The sequence below is a fragment of the Callospermophilus lateralis genome, chromosome 2 (genome assembly GCF_048772815.1).
Source record: "Callospermophilus lateralis isolate mCalLat2 chromosome 2, mCalLat2.hap1, whole genome shotgun sequence".
Classification (NCBI taxonomy): domain Eukaryota; kingdom Metazoa; phylum Chordata; class Mammalia; order Rodentia; family Sciuridae; genus Callospermophilus; species Callospermophilus lateralis.
The window spans coordinates 109,980,843-109,993,087 of record NC_135306.1 but is presented as its reverse complement, the minus strand read 5'-3'; the positions used below and the strand labels follow the sequence as shown (position 1 = coordinate 109,993,087).

The 12,245-nt window shown below is 51.3% G+C and overlaps 1 protein-coding gene across 1 annotated transcript in view; it reads right to left on the bottom strand.

Moving 5' to 3' along the window:
- The window catches only part of Dscaml1 (DS cell adhesion molecule like 1), a 319,280-nt gene that overhangs the window by 295,833 nt on the left and 11,202 nt on the right, over nt 1–12,245 (bottom strand). Inside the window, exons 2-3 of the mRNA XM_076843725.2 lie at nt 6,675–6,992; nt 3,218–3,364 (exon numbers count right to left, since the gene is read on the bottom strand). Coding sequence (XP_076699840.1) covers nt 3,218–3,364; nt 6,675–6,992 — 465 coding nt within the window. The remainder of the gene's footprint in view (nt 1–3,217; nt 3,365–6,674; nt 6,993–12,245) is intronic.

Sequence of the window (12,245 nt, the reverse complement as noted above, 5' to 3'; positions counted from 1 at the left end):
TCAGAGGGGAGTAGCTCGGGCTCCTCCATCCCCTAGGGCAACTAATCATCAATGTCTCCCCACCCCCCACCATGAGCAGCTGCTGTGCAGCCTCTACACACACACACACACACACACACACACACATACACACACACACAATGCACATATACTAGGTATAGTGTGAATATGGATAGCAGAAAAATTCTATTTTTATATTAAAAAAATCATACTATTTGCATTTTTCCAAAATTGAAACATACGGCGTGTGGGCCTGAGTTCTGGTTCCTCACCTACAATGCCCAGAGGAAACACAACCCCATTCTCTCTGGTTTTCATGGATTCCTCTAGGACCAAGTTAGTTAGGATTTACATGCTTTGGGAAGACTGTCCCTGGATCTAATGCATAGCTGTAGAAGGATCTAGAATAATTATGGATGGGGCTGGAGAGCTGGGCAGGGGAGAAAAACTCTGCAAGACCAAAGGAAAGAAAGGGGTTCTTTGGAACCAAAGTTTAACACAGTCCTGCAGATTAGCATCAAGGCCACTTCCCTGGTAATTATGCCCTTTGGGGCCACCAGTCCAGTCTTGACATCAAAGACAGCCCTGAAGCGCCAACTACAAGGGCTGCCTGGGGGAGCCCCCGCCTCCAGCTCCTCGCAGCCAGCCTTCCTTCTCCCTCCTTGCTCTGGCCTTCTTACTACCCCATGCGGACCACTCCCATGCTCATTTCCATGCCTCAGTCTAGGCTGCTTCCAGAATCCTTCAGAATCCTCCCAACCACCTGGTTATCCACCCATGGGTCACAGAGTGAGCATCTGCCCTGAGCATCCACCCTGAGCATGGAAGGCAGAGCATGAAGACCCAGGATACGTGGGTAAGACCAACCCTCTTCCCGCTCTGGGGAAACGCAGAATTGTGGGGGACACGGACTCCGCTACATGGTAGGAACACACATCACAACAGGAGCCAGCGAGAACAGGAGAATGCCACCTGCTACCTAATAATCATAGCCACCACCCAGCACATCCCGAGGACGTGCCAGGCAGCGTTCCAAACATTGTACCTGTATTAGCTCATTTCATTCTTACATCGACCCTGTGAAACCATTTACAATCGGGCATGAGTCCCTCAGGCCGTAAGTGAGTTGCCCAGCCAGCAAGCAATGGAGTGAGTTTCAATCCCAGACACCGGTCTTAGATTCTAGGCTTTTAATCACGACCCTGGACTGGATTCTACCAACCCTTCCCTGAAAAATCCACATTTTTTTTTCCCCTTCCTGACTCAAAGCCCTCACTCCCTACGCACACAGTGAACTCCTCTGTGGTACCCGAGTAGCACTTTACTGGATACCTCTGTGTGGGTGCAGGGAGGCACTTCTCTCTAGGGTAAGTGTATAGGCCGAAAGAACAGACCTGGGTCCAACGCACCCTCTGTTTACCAGACACGTGACCAGAAGAAGCTGCTTTATTTCTTCGAGACTCAGTTTCCTCTCCTGTAAGGTGGACAAGGCTAAAATACACTTTGTGAGGCTAAAATGAGATCAAATATGAAAGTTTCTTTACCTGGTGCCTGGCAGATAATAAGCACTCAAATTTTTTAAATATAATATAATTAGAGTTATATTTTTGTCGTGTATAACGTTAGTCCGTAAGTTCAAGTATCTGATACCACATCTCTTTACATTTTTTAAAAAACTGAAACATGGAGAGAGATCCTGAGATTCAAGTTCCCTCTGGTCCCCACCAGCCCATTGTCACTACCCACATGGTCCCTTTGGGTCTTCTGCTATGCACCTCATGCCTCACTGAAACGCAAGAATGTTGGCCTCGGTCCCAGACCCAGAAGAACCCTGCACAACCACCCCATGGGGTCCAACTGCTTTTTCCAGCTACATCCTGAGCAGCCACAATACCACCCTGACCCTGGCATTCCCAACTCCTGGGTGTCCCTTGCCTTCAAAAGCTCTTCCCCTAACAGAACACTTATCCTAGATTTTCTTATTAGCTTATGGTTTTACGAAAGGTAGCAAGAGCAGCTGTGTTCAAGTGGTTTTGGACCCCTGTCTTGCGACCGCCAGCTCTGACAGGATATAATGGCAGGGCCATCTGCTTGGAACTGAGGGAAAGAAAAAGTACCGAGAGCGAAACACAAATCCATGCTTCAAAAAAATCATCCTTCCACATTACTGCAAACACACCTCAGCATTGTTCCTATCCTAACCATGCAAGGGACCCTCCAGGAGCCGCCAGGCAATGCTGAGGCACAGGACACACTCCTGAGGTGGCCATTCAGTAGATGTGGGTTGGGTTGAATGCTGGTGCTCCTAAAGAGCCCTGCAGGGATTCGAACGCAGCAGAATGAAGCAGCGCTGCTTTAAAGGGCTCATGAAGAGAAGGCTCCTCTTCCAGACTAACCTTGAAGAAGAGGAATCATGTCATACAACTGGCTGGGGGAACCTTAGTGCAGATGAGGCACCCAGAACCCATTTTGTAGGAAGGAAGCCAAAGGTCCCTGGTAGAGAAAGGAGAAGCCCTGCCATGTGCAAGGACGAGTGAGTGGTGGGAAAGTCCCACAGTCCTGTAACTGGAGACTTGAAGGTAGATTGAGGACTTGAGGTCTTCTCTTGGGGGTTCCCAGACCTATTTCCTGTGGAAGGAACAATCATGCCAGGTGGGAAGAGGAGCGGATTTGACAAGGGGCTTGCAACCACAGCAGCACAGTGAGATGAGCCTCCAACACAACAGCCTCGACCGGGTCTCCCAGTAGCAGCCAGCAGAGGGGCCAGCCAGGATTCTGATGGCGTCTTAGCCCATTCACGGGTGGAAAAAGGTCCAGTGGGCGTGCTTCCTCTGCCCTGGCCATTCCATGCAGGAACACAGACCACACAGCAGCCCCCAACCCTGCCCCTCCTGCCTTCTTTCACAGAGAAGCCTGCCAGCTGCCTCCCATCCCTCAGGGCAAGGTCAGCAGAGCCCCAGTGGCCAGGAAGATGGAGGCCCCACTCCTGTGAGCAAGTAGGACCCGCCCACTGTCTGCTGGAACCTCCACACACACAGCAGAGGCCCCTGGCACCTGATTCCCCACGTAGAGAAGGACCTGACACTTGCTTGCTCACGCGCTATCAGAACAAAACCAAATCACTCACCACGTCAAGGGTTAGCTCAATGACCAGCTCAGACACTGCCCCGGACCAGGCAGCCACCAGGCGGCCCCACCACCCACGATCGCTTCTTACCTGGGATGATGGAAACTGTGTCTTTCTCCCAAGACACAACGCTAACGTATTCCTGCACTGAAGAGGGGATGAGGCACTTGAAGACGGCCACGTTTCCACGCATTGACCTTTGATCCTCCACCCTGACGGTGTAGGGTTCCCTGAAAACTGCAGTGAGATGGGAGCAGGGGGGAGAAGAGTGTCACCAGGATGTGTCACCTCCCTGGGTTTCCCCAGCCTTCTCCTCTCCTCCTCCTTCCCGCCTCCTGCTTACCCAGCCCAGAAGTTCCTGCCATGACCTTGTTCTTGCCTGAGCAGCACCTTTGTCCACTTCCTCTTTGCCCCACTGGGCACTGTTCTTGCTCACTTGGAAATAGCCACTTCCCTCTGCAGGACCACATCTCCAGATTTTGACCTTTCCCCTTGTGAGTTTTAGCAAACCGTACTGGATGGCAGAGGCCTTGAGGGTAGCATGTCAGTCTGCACTGATGTTGCAGTCAACAGGGGCAGGTGTGGGTCATAGGAAAACAAGGGAGAATTCCCCTTGGCATGATATACCAGCTTGCCGACATTATTCCTGGACCCAGGGTGGCATTTGTTTTGGGCAAAGTGACCAGTATTTGCCAAAGTAAAACCATGATCTAAAATAAAATAAAGCCAAAACAGATGATCTAACGACAGCATGAGACTACCCTAGAGTGAAAGGCATCCTTGGAAATGTAACCCAGGTACAGAACATTCTGGAAGGGTTTGATGGTGTACAATTCACAGTGGGAGAGACTATCTGAAACTGGAATTCTGTTTGAGAATGCAGAGCCCCAAAGATGGGCTCACTGTCTCCAAGATTCTTGGCAATGAAGCCTCCCTGTGGCTTCTCCACCTCCTGCCACTACCTGCATCCTCCAGCACACCCCTGCGCCCAGCCTTGGCCTTGCCTTCAGAACCATCCCTTCCCCTGGTGTCCATTCCTGCCTTGCTCCTAGGGCTGCTTCCTGGCCACTGTCACCTGCAGTCACTCACGTGTCCGGTTCTGCAGGTGGACTGACCTGGCCTTACAGATAGGACTGAGGATCCAGCCTCTGCCCTGTTCTCTGTGGGGCCTCTCCCAGGCACTCACTTGATCCTTCTGCCCTCTTCTCTGCCAAGCAGAGCTGGAACGTCCAGAGCCCCACTGCCTACCGACCTTGTCCCTCAGCAGGCACCTGGGCAGCGTGCCCTTCTCCTCTCCTTGCCATGGTTGCCAGGCGACACTAAAGGCCCTGGCAGCCCCCCGGCTGTGCACCTGCAGCCTCTGTGGCGTCATCAGGAGCCTCTTAATTGGTTATATTTCCAGTGGGTCCAGCCCTCCTTGGCCTTCCCCGGCGTCCATTCTTCCCTTCCTCCCTGCTATGGCTGCGATGGGGAAGGGATGGGGGTGGAGGCGAGGAGGGAGGAGAGGTACTGCTGGCTGAGGTACTGCCAGCTGCCTGGGGCTGCGGTCCAGCCCTTCTGTGGGGTTGGCAGCACTGCCTCCATTTCTGGGACACACATCTTGAATAAAGGAGCCTGAAGGAGCTCACTCTGGAGGGGAGCGGAGCGGTGGAGGCAAGAGGACAGGCTGAGGCGCGCTCCACCCTCAGGGGAGCAGGGGAGCTGGAAAAGTTGACAGTAAGAGCATGCAACAAACAGGCCCTGCTTCATCATCTGGCCAGTGCGAGATCCTGGACAGGAAGGGTTCACCTTTGGAGCCTCAGTTTCCTCGTTTGTACAATAGCTCACACAAGTCCCAGCATGTGGAACGTGCTTCAGGAATGCTGCCTTTCATGACAGTGGCACCTCTCCAATGAAGTGGCTGCGTGCCTTTGGGAAAGTCATCTAATCTCTCTTTGTCATACTTTTCTCATTTGTAAGAAACGCTTTATAGACATACTATGAAAACAGCATGTAACCCAACTACAGTCTATTACAGGAAATAGGATGTCCTTGTCCCTTAGCCTAGTCCTCCAGGCTGCAGAGACCAGCACTGGAGAATCCAGGCCTCCCAGCCCAGCATTCAGTGTTGCATTAGGGGTTGAACAGTACAAAGGACCTGCTCCCAAGAGCAGATTCCCTGGGGAGCCTGGGAGAGAAACCTTGGGCACCGCTCAATCCTGAGAGTTCAGGTTGACCCCAGGCAAACCCATGGCAAGAAGCAGAGCTTTCAATTCACCCTCTCACACCCCTGTTCTTAGAGCCTTGGAACCCTATCCTTGTGAAAGGGATTCCTAAAGCAGAAGGACCCAGGAGGTTGGACAAGCTCATCTTGCAGGGTCTGCCACCAAGCAGGCAGGCCCCGAGGCCTCCCTGGAACTCTCTCCTGGGCCTGCTCAATGCATCAGCAAGAAAGAGGGTGCATCAGGCCTGGGGTCACTGCAGCAGGCTGGCAAGAGCACCACCTGCCCTCCTGCACCCAAAACCCTTCTAAGCAAACCCTTCCCTGTCCTCCAGTGCCATATGCTGTTGGAGGTGACCAGGGCACAGCAGAGCATCATGATGTCCTAGTTAGGAACAGCTGGTCTGAGCCATTTGCTCTCTTCCAGCCCTGATCCAGGGAAATCAGACTTTGTATTTTCTCTAAAGGGACTAATGGAGAAAGGCTCACTTCCTTGCCTACATCAACTCTTCCAAAGACCTGAATCCTTCACTGCTCCAAGTTTTCCACAATGAACTTCATCTAAGTGCCAGTTCTCATGAGCTGTGCTAGACTCAAAGTCCATGGACAGCAGGATGAACAAAGAGCATGTAGCCTGGGACACAATGGAGTACTAGACAGCAATGGGAATTGGAGACTTCCCACTCTGCACAAGAGCCAGCGTCAATCCCACCATCAAAGGAATGAGCCAGAGATTCCACAAAACGCATCCCGCAGGACTCCCTTATTCGAAGCACAAACGCAAGCAAGACTCCTAAATTGTTAGAAGGCAGGAGAGCCGTTCCTGATAGGGGAACAGTGACCAAAATGCAGGAGGGAGGCCTCTGGGGTGCTGGTGTTGTATTTCTGCATCTGAAGCATTAGTTGAGCCTTGTGAAAATTCACCCAGCTACTATTACAACATGTTCACTTTTCTTTATATATTTCAATAAAAGGTTTTAGATAAAGAAACTCAACCAGTATTTTCTATGAGTCCAGGACTGAAGTGAGCGTGGTACTTAATTTTAAGTACTCAAAGTTAAATGAGCACTATTTCATTTAATTTCACACACCATGATGTACGAGTAGGTGTTTGTGTTGACTGCAGATGAAGAAACCGAGGCTCGGAAGGTAGCTTACTTGACTGCACACCCAGGAGGTGACTGAGCTAAGAGTCAGGAGAACAAGGAAGCTGTCCCAAGCGAATGGCTTCTCCAGCCTGTGCATGTCACACATATATCCTCCCAGTGAAGGCCTGCTGAGCTCAGCCCTAGCCCTGCCTAGCACACCCAGCTCCACAAGTGGGGGGGCAAGCATCTCCTCCCTTACCTGCTTTGACGCGGATGTTGGGGCTCCGGATCTTGCCGGCGGCATTCTCCGCGGTGCAGAAGTAGTCATTGTCGTGGATAAAGCTATTGAAGGCGGAGGGGGAGAAGGGGTAGAGCTGCAGCGTCCCATTGGCATGCACATGCCGGATGTGTGGCACGTCGTAGATGTCGTCCCCTGTGGCCAGGTACCATCGAAGGGCCGCACTGGGGGAGCCCGCGGCCGGGCAGGGCACCACCACCCCCACGGAGCTGGAGAAGGTCACCTGCTGCAAGGAATCATTTACAAAGTAGAGACTGGTGCCGACATCTTCAGGGCGGGCTGCAGGGGAGGCAGAAGGAGAGATGTGGTGAGGACTGCCCTCATAACACCCACACGGCCCCCCAGGCCGGCATGCCTCAGGCCTGCAAGCACCAGTGCCCGCATCTGACTTTCAAGCATCAGCCAATCACCAGGACAGCTATATACTAGGTACTGACCATGAAGAGACAGTTTCTGCACCATAGAAACTTTCAGGCTAGCTCAGGAATGGCAAAAGTTAAAAATTCTCACCCTCCATGAGAAGAGGCTGCCACACACCCTGCTATGGTGAAGGGTTTAAAGTCACCACCCACTATGACATCCACATATTAAGAGAGACACTGATCCTGGGACAGTGGTGCACATCTGTAATCCCAGCAACTCAGGAGGCTGAGGCAGGAGATTGAGAGTTCAATTTCAGCAACTTAGGGAGACTCTATCTCTAAATAAAATATAATAAAGGGGCTGGAGATGTGGCTCAGTGGCAAAGTGCCCCTGGGTTCAATTCCTAGTACCAAGAGAGAGAGAGAGAGAGAGAGAGAGAGAGAGAGAGAGAGAGAGAGAGAGAGTCTTAAATGCTTAAATAAATATTTACTAAGCACCTACTCTATGCAGGCCAGTTCTGATCATTGTCTCAGCTCATCCGCACAGCCCTGAGAGAAGACGCATCTCCCCTTTTGGATACCGCCATCCTATAGACTGAGGGTAGTAGCTGTGATTTGTCCAGGAGCAAGCAACCAAGATACAGAACTGAAATTTGATGCCCTTGCTCCTGATGAGGATTTTAGTGCCCTTCATACCATACTACAAATGAGAAGTCAAGGTCTCAAAACTGTGGCTTAAGAGGAGTGGCCGGAGGAAGGGGACACTTGCCTGGAACACGAGGAGGCCCTGAAAGCCATCCTGGCCCCCCAAATATCCTTGGAAAATGCACTGCCACACAGGGCAGAATGAGGACCAGTTGTCAGTGGGTAGGGAAGATCCAAGCTCAGGGAGCGAGAGACCCAGGCCTGACACGGCCCCCTGTGGAGGTGCCCTCCTCTCTCTGATCTGCTGCTCCTTCATTTGCAAAATGGGAGGTGGGGAGGATGGACAAGGCAGCAAAGACAACTTCGTCTCTCACATGTTGCCCGCCAGGCCCTCCCTCCACCACAGGGCTGCCTGGCGGGAAGGACGAGCTGTCTGCTCCGCTCCTCCAGCATAGGGCCTTGGTACTTCCTCCTCCTATCCCAGCAGCCCTGATTGTTGAATTTAGGGGGCTCTCCCTCCCACCACAGAGCCTGTCCCTTTAAAAAGGACACCTCCAGGCAAGTGGGAGCAAACCCAGAGGAAGAGAGGACCTGGTCCCAGGTCTCCAGCTGGAAGCCATTCTCTTTTCACCAGGAAGATCAAGGAGCAAACAAACCACTGCTGCTTGTTTAAAGAACGTTGCAGGGGACCCAACTTGACCTCAATTTCCACAACTTTATGGGGAGGGGGAGGGCCCACATCCGGCCTGTATTAATATTCTTGGCTTAACTCTGAGCTGAGCCTCCAGGGAGAATATAGCAGGCAGGTCGTTGAGGAAGGCCATTAAGCCTCATTGGCCAGAGCAATTCACATCATCTCATAAAAAGCTGTGATGAAGCCATTAGCAGCCGTGCTGGAAAAAACATCCGTGGGCTCCTTGCTGCGGTGTCAGGGGCGTCCTCTTAGCAGCAAATGCATTTGCTGTCCCCATCAGGCACTGCACCCTTAGCCGCTGAAAGCCACTTGGAGAAGGGGGGCAGCATGGCTTGCCATCCCCCCCCTCTGCACACTACCTTTCCCGTGACGGTCACAGGGTTGGTGGTTGAGCGAGTCTGCTAGTGGGTACCTGGGCCCGGAAGCTCTCGTACATTCCCATCTCAGTGGCCAGAGTTCTCCATGATCATGAAATCATCCCATTGCATGCGTTAGCAAACTGAGAAGCCAAGAAAGGGAGCTTTCTCTGGTTCTACACATATCCGGCCTCATGTCCAAGAACCTGGTTATCTTCCAGAAGGCTTCCCTATCAAGATCCATTTACCAAATACTAATTGAGCATCACCCACGTACCAGTCCCTAATGCCAGGACCTTGCTTAACGGACTTCATTTAATCTCCTTAACAACCCTATGAGATAGGTCCCATTATTATCCCCACTTAAAGATGAGGGAGCCAAGACACTAAGAGAGCATCTTACCCAAGACCGCCCAACCAGCTAAGTGAGGGCTTTGAGATGCAGACCCAGGTGACTGATCCCAGAGCTGCTTTCTTGAGCAGTAGGTGATGTGTGGCTATCGTGTGACCAGCGCAATAATAAAGAGGGAAACCTTGCCTTCCTCAAACACAACCAAATCCATTTTCAGCAGGCCAAGAACACACACACATGCACTGGAGAGTGGCCCCTTTTAGAGTCTGGACATTTCAGACATTCCTTAGCTTCTAGAAGCAGGGAAATCACTCTGGAGTTCTGGGTGCTTCTTTTAGGAGACAACCTAGTTCATCAGACACTCTCACTGTGGCAGCTTCTTAGAAGCCAAAAATCCATCAAGGTACAAAAGGAGTCTACATTGTACCTGAGAAACAGACTTAGAAAATACAGAAAAATATGGGCACAGCGGTGCACATCCGAAAGCCCAGTGACTCAGGAGGCTGAAGCAAGAGAATTATAAATTGGAGGGCAGCCTCAGCAACTTAGTGAGAATGTGTCTCAAAATAAAAAAAATAAAAATAAAAAGGACTGATGATGTGGCTTAGTGGTAAAGCACCCCTGGGGTTCAATTTCCAGTACTAAAGGAAAAAAAAAGCTGAGAGAGAGTTCAAAGAGGAAGGGATTCAGGAATCGTCCTAGTCATGGGAGAGGGTAAGTAGACACCTGAGGGTAAGTCTGATAGGGCCCTCTGTCATGACAATACGTTGGGCAAAAATAATCGCCACCACCGATTGCACTGTTAACTCTAGGCCAGACTTGGTGCCAGGCCTGTTCAGGACATTCTATTTCTGTTAGACATCTATTGTATGGAATCTTCATCACTCTCTAAGAGGTGTCATTATTATTATCATTATTTCCATTTTACAGATACGTAATTGTGGATTCTGAGAAGTTAATGGACTAACCCAAAGTAACACAACATGCTGGAGCTGGCCCAGGAGCCCAACTCTGTCTTACACCAGAGCCAGAAGATGGCTGCTCTAGCTCAATTGAATAACCAAGCCAAAGACACATCAAACTACAAAATCTGGTTTTCCAGCCTGGATACCCACCCCTTCCTTCACCCCAACCCACTCCAAACTTCTAGTCTCTTCTCCTGGCTGGAAGTCTGTTCCATTCTCCTGGCCTCCCAGGAGAACCCTGTGCCCAGGGCCTCTCTGCTCCCATCGGCAGCATCAACCACGATGACAGAAGCCTTCCTGCACTCTAGGCCTCGGATCTTGCCATAACCAAGGACACGAGGCTCCCAGCAACTACGAATGGGTAGATTTAATTGATGAATTGACTGGGATTGTCCAGCCACCTGTCAGGGCTGATGAAACAGCAGATTTATAGCAAAAGACAAGTAGCCTCATATTTCTCCTACCCCATGATGTGAGCTGCTGCCTTCAGAGTCTGGGGGAACTGGGGGGGATTAGACACACCATTCATTTCTGCTTACGACTCTGACAGTGCACTGCCATTATGAAACATCACCCTCAGGTGTAAAACAATAGCATTTTGCACTTACATTGGGTTCATATTTTACTATCACAAGGCACCTGTCAGCTCAGAATGCAGAAGTCCTTAAATAAACATTAATTTAGCTTCACCCTACCTGCCAAGAGAAAATAGTGGGCAAAGTTATAAAGGGGAAACTGAGGCACTGGTCAACAAAAAAACGGGAACTCTCTGCTAGGTGCCAAGTTGAAGGCTGGGTGCAAAGCAGCTAAGTGGCTGCAGAAGCAATGGGTGGGCTCAGTCACTGGAGGATAGAGGGTGAGTAGCAAGAGCCTGTGGTCCTCATTCTGACCTGATGGAGACTGGTAAGGCCTCAATACGGGGGCTTCCCCTCTTTATTAGACTCCTACTGGGATCTGCAGTGGCAAAACCTCGGCAAGCTTGGAAAGGAGCTGGGGATAGGGCGTGCCCTAGAAAGAGTGACAGACGCAACTTTGTGGTGTGGCCTCAGGCAAGCTATGTAGGCTTTCTAAACCTCAATGCCCTTATTTGCAAAAGGGGTGGGTGAAGGGGGTAACTGCACCATCTTACCTACCTCACAGGACTGCTGAGTTGGCAAAGGCAATGTAAAAGAGCTGGGTTCCCTTAACAAGGATGTATGCATAGCAGGAACTAGTCCCAGCTCTCCCTGAGAGGTCAAGAGCTCTCCCTCAGGTTACTTTGAAACATAACCAGGAGCCAGGGTGGCGCACGCCTCTAATCCCAGCGGCTCAGGAGGCTGAGGCAGGAGGATCGCATGTTCAAAGCCAGCTTCAGCAACTTAGCCAGGCACTAAGCAACTCATTGAGATTCTGCTTCTTACAAGAAGAAAGAAAGACAACCAGGGCACAGCTCCACCCTGCAGCCTTGCAAAATTCAAACCCCCTGCATCTTCTTTCCCTTAGTGACTCCCTGCCCCTGCCCCTGCCCCTTCGCCATTCCTCCCTGATCCATGGGCCAGGAAAGACTCATTCTTCAGGGAATAGATCCCAAACACCAGTCACACGCTCCACAGGGTTCCAGGTAGGGTGGGAGACATGGAAGATAGGGGAGAAGGGTCCCCCATCCAGAATCTCTTAAATAAGGTGGTGAATAGGAAAGGTGAACATCACAAGGACTGGGTTTAAGGACAGGTGGAAGCGTTGATTCAGGCAACAAGAGCCATAGGGTGGAGGGGAGGTAGGTTCCACAGCAGCCGGAGAAAAAGCTTTGGGCTAGGAGTCCTGAGCTGAACTGGAAGGAGGGTCTGAACAGGAGGGTGGGAAGGGGGAGGCAATTCCTGAACAGGATGGTCTGCATCATGGTGTACAGCCACCATGGGTGGGGCATGTATGGAGGACCCTGGGGGAAAAGAGGCAAAATTGGCTGTTTGGGGTGCTGGGCCCTTGATGTGGAAGGCAGGGGGCACAGGTGGAGGACAGCAAGCCTGGACAGACAGGGTGCTAGAGGGTACTCTGACTCCAGTTCCTACTGTCCTCATGCCTGACTTCACTTTGGCCTCACACCTGCTTCCCTAAGGCATCTTGGCCTGGCTTATGGCTCCAAGTCCTCAAAAGAAAGGAGACCAACATGTATTGAGTG